The sequence below is a fragment of the Cebus imitator genome, unplaced genomic scaffold (genome assembly GCF_001604975.1).
Source record: "Cebus imitator isolate Cc_AM_T3 unplaced genomic scaffold, Cebus_imitator-1.0 Scaffold149, whole genome shotgun sequence".
In the NCBI taxonomy this organism is placed as follows: Eukaryota; Metazoa; Chordata; class Mammalia; order Primates; family Cebidae; genus Cebus; species Cebus imitator.
Genome location: NW_016107464.1, coordinates 62685 through 69586, shown reverse-complemented (window position 1 = coordinate 69586; position 6902 = coordinate 62685). Strand labels below are relative to the sequence as shown.

Here is a 6902-nt window from a genome sequence, read left to right as displayed (position 1 = left end):
GGCCTTGGAAGCCCGGCTATTATAAACTACCTATATATTTATGTTGTATCTCTTCAATTATATTCTAAGCAGCTAAATGGGAAGCGATGAGGTGACTCAATTCCTCAGTATCCCCTAGAGCAAAGCTTGGCACTTAGTAGGCATTCAAACACAGCCAATCTAATGTGTGAAATCCCTTAAAGTCCTTTATCCATAGCACATCTCCCCATCTAACCAGAGATATATATAAAACCATTCATTCTCTAACACCTCCACCTCTGCACTCAGATCCCTATATGACTTCACAGGTTCCAAGACTTCAGGAAGCTGCAAAGATACCTCACAGAACAATTAGAAACCTTCACACCAGAGAAGCACAGGGCTTAGCCCTGGCTGTGCCAATGACAAATGGTAGGATGTGAAAGCAATTCACACGCTTCCCTTCTTTTTTTTTTTGGAGACAGAGTCTTACTCTGTTGCCTAGGCTAGAGTGCAGTGACCTGCAACCTCTGCCTCCTGGGTTCAAGCGATTCTACCTCAGACTCCTGAATAGCTGGGATTATAGGTACATGCCACCATGCCTGGCTAATTTTTTGTATTTTTAGTAGAGATGGGGTTTCACTGTGTTAGCCAGGATGGTCTTGATCTCCTGACCTTGTGATTGGCCCGCTTTGGCCTCCCAAAGTGCTGGAATTGCAGGCGTGAGCCACCATGCCTGGCCCATCCTCCCTTCTTATCTCACAATGTAGTAAGACTAAAAGATGTGACAATAAACTAATACAGAAAATTTGTAAAAAGAAGAAGAAAAAAAAGAAGATAAAGACCAAAAGAGAGAAAAAGAGAAAGAGGAAGGAGGAAGCAGAGAAACTTAAAAGTTATTTAAACACTAAAGTTAGGGAAGAAAAGGTACATAAAGCAGCACTTTTTCTTTGAATTAGAGAAATTAAATTTTAAAAAATGTAAGAAACTTTCCAGCCAGGTGTGGTGGCTCACATCTGTGATCCCAGCACTTTGGGAGGCTGAGGTGGGAGAACACCCTAGGAAGCAGAGCAAGTCCCCTCTCAATAAAACAAAATGAAACAAAAAAACAAAAAAGCTGGGTGTGGTGGCTCATACCTGTAATCCCAGCACTTTGGGAGGCTGAGGTGGGCAGACCACACCGTTAGGAGTGGACACCATCCTGGCTAACACAGTGAAACCCTGTCTCTACTAAAAATACAAAAACGTAGCTGGGCGTGGTGGCACCCGCCTGTAATCCCAGCTACTCCAGAGGCTGAGGCAGGAAAATCACTTGAACGTGGGAAGTGGAGGCTGCCGTGAGCTGAGATCGCGCCACTGCACTCCAGACTGGACAACAGAGCAAGACTCCGTCTCAAACAAACAAACAAACAAACACCTTTCCAGCTTTTAAAAAAGTTGGAAGGATACTATACAAAGCATGTATCTGTGCAGAGCTGTTTACAACTAACTGATCAAAACCAGTTACAGATTTCTTTGTTCCTTCTCCACTCCCACTAGTTCATTTCACTAGCTTTAAGAAAAAAACAAAACACATGTATCTGTTTCACCTTGGTCACCAGTTGTTAACATTTAAGTAATACTAACCTTTGATAAGTACTAGAGGCTTCAGAGCAAATCACCATTTCTTTTCTTCGTCCACATTCACACTGTAGCTCTACCTGAAGTCAGATGAACATGGATCAACTTTTTGCACACTGGAACCATATGAATAAAGCAGTTTTCACTTTTAAATCCTCTCTTAAACTACGGCAGAGACTAGAGAGTCAGTGGGTGGCCACTCTCCAAGATGGAAGAAGCTAACCAACATGCAAATTGATACAGTTGTTGACATGCTAGGAAAGAAGTGCCTCATACACAATGCCCCCTTTCGGAAACCACTTTTGCTCTTAATCCTGGCTGAAAGGAAATACCGAGAACCAGCTTGGCTGGGAGACTCTCACCCAGGACGGACTGAAGGTATTACATGGCAGTGAGACTGACCCAGATAGCCAACAGAGTGATCTACTCTGGGGACCAAATAGCCCGAGAGCCCATGGGGCTTGCAGCTCTCCAGGACTGCATGCCCTGTGCAGAGATTCATCCATGCATTTATTTCCTCTTTGACAGGTGATTCTTATTCACACACAGATGTTCTACATCTCTTATTAATACACAGATGTTTTACATATACATAGCTCAGGAATCTACCAAGTAGGCAGCTATAACCCACCTATCACTAATTACAAACTACAGGGTATCCTCCACAAAGGAGCCATGAGGGCAGGGCAAACTTAATGTTTCTCAACAAGGGAAGGCCTAGGATGAAGTTTTTACCATCAGAGACAGACACTTGACCTAGGCCCAGCTGTGGCCTAGCCAATTCCACCTCCTCATGGTGGCCATACATGATCCTTTAGACCAGGCTAAACCTTCCAGTTACCTGCTCTCATGGCACCCTCCACAAGGCTTTAACCGCTCTCTCCTGACACCACAGCCATAATTAGTTATCTAAGTAATAATTGAGTATCTGTCCCATCAGACTGTGAGGAATCATGTCTCTTGTGCACTAATTTATCCCCAGCACCTCATACTATGTCTTGCGCAAAAGACATTTATACATTTGTTAAATAAATGGAGTAAACAATCAGTGTCTATTGAGAATCTGATCCAAGGGAGATACAGACTGTGGTCCTGTGGCAGTGGGTACCAACTTCAGCAGGCAGAAACCTGTATCACTTACTCGACTTTTCTCTTACTAACTTTCGATTCTTTGCAACCAACGACCCCTGATTAAAATGCATGACTAGGGGCCACTGTAGACAGTTCTGGACTCACTAGTAGCTTCAGAACCAGTCAGTGCCCCATTTTGGGCCAGAAATACCTACCTTGGCTTTACAAGCAGTCACAGGGCAGGGTGAGCTGGTATGGCAGGGTGCCATACATGGGTGACCACAGTCAGCTCTGGGGGTGGTGCAAGGCTGCTTGCAGGTCTCATCCACAAGACACTCTCCTTTGTGACAGAGTCTCTGACATTTGTGCATCACACATGGTAGTGTGGCACTGCAGGGTAATCCGCAAGAGATATCAACCAGGTGACAGGGTATGTTGCTTCGTAACTAGGAGAGACAGAAGTAGCCAGATTCTCATCTCCATGCGAAATTTGGGGTGAGTTTTAATTTTCTCTTAAAACATTTCTGAGCTTTTAAAAGTTTTTTTTTTTTTTTTTGGATACAGGGTTTCACTCTGTTGCCCAGGCTGGAGTGCAGTGGCGTGATTATGACCTCCCTGGGACTCAGGTGATCCACCCACTTCAGCCTCCCAAGTAGCTGGGATTACCGGTGCATGCCACCACGCCTGGTAATTTGTGTATTGTTTTTGTTTTTTTTTTATAAAGATGGGGTTTTACCATGTTGCCTGGGCTGGTGTCGAACTTCTGAGCGCAAGCAATCCCCCCACCTAGGCCTCCCAAAGTGCTGAGATTACTGGTGTGAGCTACTGCATCTGGCTATAGAATAGCCAGAGACGAAATCTCACTCTGTTGTCCAGGCTGGAGTGCAGCGGCGCCAATCTCGGGACTCACTGCACCCTCTGTCTCCTAGAATCTCTTCAAGTGATTCTCCTGCCTCAGCTTCCTGAGTAGCTGGGATTACAGGTACGCACCACCACGACCAGCTAATTTTGTATTTTTAGTAGAGACGGGGTTTTGCCATGCTGGCCAGGCTGGTCTTGAACTCCTGACCTCAAGCATTCCATCTGCCTCAGCCTCCCAAAGTCCTGGGATTACAGGTATGAACCACCACGTTCAGCCCAGTTTTTAAAATTAGGATTATTACTATTATTTTAATTTTTAGAGAGAGGGTCTCACTATGTTGCCTAAGCTGGACTTGAGCTTCTGGGTGCAATTGATACTCCTACCTTAGTCTCCTGATTAGCTGGGACTATAGGTACATGCCACTGCATCCAGCTTAAAAGCTGTATTTTTAAAGCTCTATTTATTTAAATACAATCAGTTTGATTTTCAAAGCCTGACAGGTTAGTTTGAGATGAAGAAAACAAATCTTAACTTTAAATAATGCCTGTTATGGGCTGGGCGCAGTGGCTCATGCCTGTAATCCCAGCACTTTGGGAGGCCAAGGTGGGTGGATCATGAGGTCAGGAGATCAAGACCATACTGGCTAACACAGTGAAACTTCGTCTCTACTGAAAATACAAAAAGTTAGCTGGGTGTGGCAGCACGTGCCTGTAGTCCCAGCTACTCAGGAGGCTGAAGCAGGAGAATTGCTTGAACCTGGGAGGTGGAGGTTGCAGTGAGCTGAGATCGCATCGCTGCACTCCAGCTTGGGTGACAGAGACTCTGTCTCAAATAAAAGAAAAAAAGCCTGTTATGACTACTTTTAAACGGATTTGTAGCAGAAACCAAAAATGTCATCTGGGACATAAACTTTCCAAGGTGACAATAAACAAATGTAACTAGATAACTAGGAAATGTTTGAAAAAAGCTATGACTAACTGGGAGGACCAGATGATCTTTTCCCTCCTCTCCAAACTGCTAAAGCAGTCAATAGACTAACTCTTACAGATGCTGGGGTGGAGGGCAACCTTGGCCCAGTGTTCTGAGACTGATGGCAGGGCCATTTTTTTGTTTTGTTTTGCTTTTTTTTTTTTGAGATGGAGTCTCGCTCTGTCACCCAGGCTGAAGTGCAGTGGCGTGATCTTGGCTCACTACAACCTCCCCTTCCGGGGTTCAAGCCATTCTCCTGCCTCAGCCTCCCGATTAGCTGGGACTACAGGCGTATGCCACCATGCCCAGCTAATTTTTATATTTTTAGTAAAGACAGAGTTTCACTATGTTGGACAGGCTGGTCTCGAACTCCTGACCTTAGGTGATCTGCTTGCCTTGGCCTCTCAAAGTGTTGGGATTACAGGCGTGAGCCACCATGCCTGGCCTGTTTTGCCTTTTTTTTTTTTTTTTTTTTCTTTTGAGATGGAGTTTCGCTCTGCTGTCCAGGCTGGGGTGTACCCGGGCAATCTTGGCTCACTGCAATCTCCACCTCCAGGATTCAAGCAATTTCCCTGCCTCAGCCTCTGGAGTAGCTGGGACTACAGGCACTTGCCACCACGCCTAGCTAATTTTTGTATTTTTAGTTGAGGCAGGGTTTTACCATATTGGACAGGCTGATCTTGAACTCCTGACCTTGTGATCCACCTGCCTCAGCCTCCCAAAGTCTGGGATTACAGGCGTGAGCTACCACATCTGGCCGTTTTGCTTTTTTTTGAGTCAGAATCTTGCTGTTGTCTAGGCTGCAGGGCAGTGGCACAATTATGGCTCACTGCAGCCTTTAACTCCTGGGTTCAAGGAGTTAAACCCAGGATCAAGGAGTGATCCTCCTGCCTTAGCCTTCCAAGTAGCTGGGACTACAGGCATGCCACCATACCCCGCTAATTTTTGTATTATTTGTAGAGTCAGGAACCCACCAGATTGCCCAGGCTAGAAGGCTATTTTCTGTAATTACTTAATTCTCCTCACACCTCCCAAGTCATGGTCTCCACAGCTTCAGGCAGTCCTGTCCTTTAAAAAATTAAGAGGCAACAGGCCATGGAACCCGCAACTCATTTTTTTTTTTCTTGAAAAATGGTCTGTTTCCAGGCTTCCTCACCATAGGAAAAAGTTGCTGAAATTGGACTCTTGTACGACCAAAGGCTAGTCTTATATATTCACTCAAATTCTTTCATGAACCCTCAAAATGAGGGATAAACTTCTACTGAAGTGACATGACTTCTCCCCTTGAATAGACCTCCAACATTTAGGAAATTCATGTTTCCCATCATGCTGGAATTCATATTTTGGTAGAACGTAGTTCTCATCATTAAACACTTACCTATGGGCAATGGGGATCATTTTCGCACATGCTCTGCCCTGTCTTATCCTCTCCACATTACTTTCTTCTCACTATCCTTTAGGACATTAATTCTTCCAGAACACCTGGAGAGCCCTTCCAACCTTCTTAGCCCTCTGTATTTCCTACATTACTGCTATTGTCTGTTTTCATGCCTGCCTCCCAACCCAAAGTGAAGGCTCCACAAGGGAAGTGGTTAGTCTCGTTCACTTCCAAATCACCCAAACCTAGCCTATTCCCTAGCACACAGTAGGTACTCATACTCGATATCTGTTGAATGAAGTCTGAACAAGCCATTAATACAAAGATAACACATTGTTTTAGAATGGATAAAATGGAAGAGGTGAAATTTATAGAAAAGAATAAATACCAAGGACATGAGAACCACCCACAGGAAATCAGTGTAGGTATATAAGTCCATGAAGACAAAAGAATATGGCACGTTGTCATAGATGTCAAGAGAGTTTCATGAAATGTTGGCCAATACATCATGATGCAAAAAGAGCAGGTTACAAAACAATATCTTTTTTTTTTTTTTTTTTTGTATACGACAGTTGGAATGTAGAAAACAGTATCATCCTAACCAAAGGAGGGAAAAATGTGTATCACATGTCTGGTGGTTTATACACCAGAATGTTAAAGAGTATTTCTTTCTCAGTAGCAGAATTAAATCTTACCAACTGTCTACAACAAATATGCATTTTTAATTGGACTTCACTTTATTGCATTTCATAGATATCACATTTTTTACAAATTCAAAGTTTGTGGCAACCCTGTGTCCAGCAAGTCTATCTGTTCCACTTTTCCAACAGCACATGCTCATTTCGTGTCTGCGTCACATTTTGGCAATTCTCACAACATCTCAGACTTTTTCATTATTGTATCTGTTATGGTAGTGATTTTGTTTTCCTTTTTTCTTATTTCAATAGTTCTTGGGGAACAGGCGGCGTTTGCTTACATGGATAAGTTCTTTAGTAGTGATTTCTGAGATTTTGGTGCACCCATCACCCCATCAGTGTACACTGT

The 6902-nt window shown here is 43.9% G+C and overlaps 1 protein-coding gene across 4 annotated transcripts in view; it reads right to left on the bottom strand.

Moving 5' to 3' along the window:
- The window catches only part of NFX1 (nuclear transcription factor, X-box binding 1), an 81551-nt gene that overhangs the window by 16867 nt on the left and 57782 nt on the right, over nt 1-6902 (bottom strand). For all 4 annotated transcript variants that reach the window (XM_017542932.2, XM_017542933.2, XM_017542934.2 and 1 more), the window contains 2 exons: nt 2865-3095; nt 1585-1658 (listed from right to left, as the gene is read on the bottom strand). In XM_017542932.2, the coding sequence (XP_017398421.1) occupies nt 1585-1658; nt 2865-3095 (305 nt within the window). The remainder of the gene's footprint in view (nt 1-1584; nt 1659-2864; nt 3096-6902) is intronic.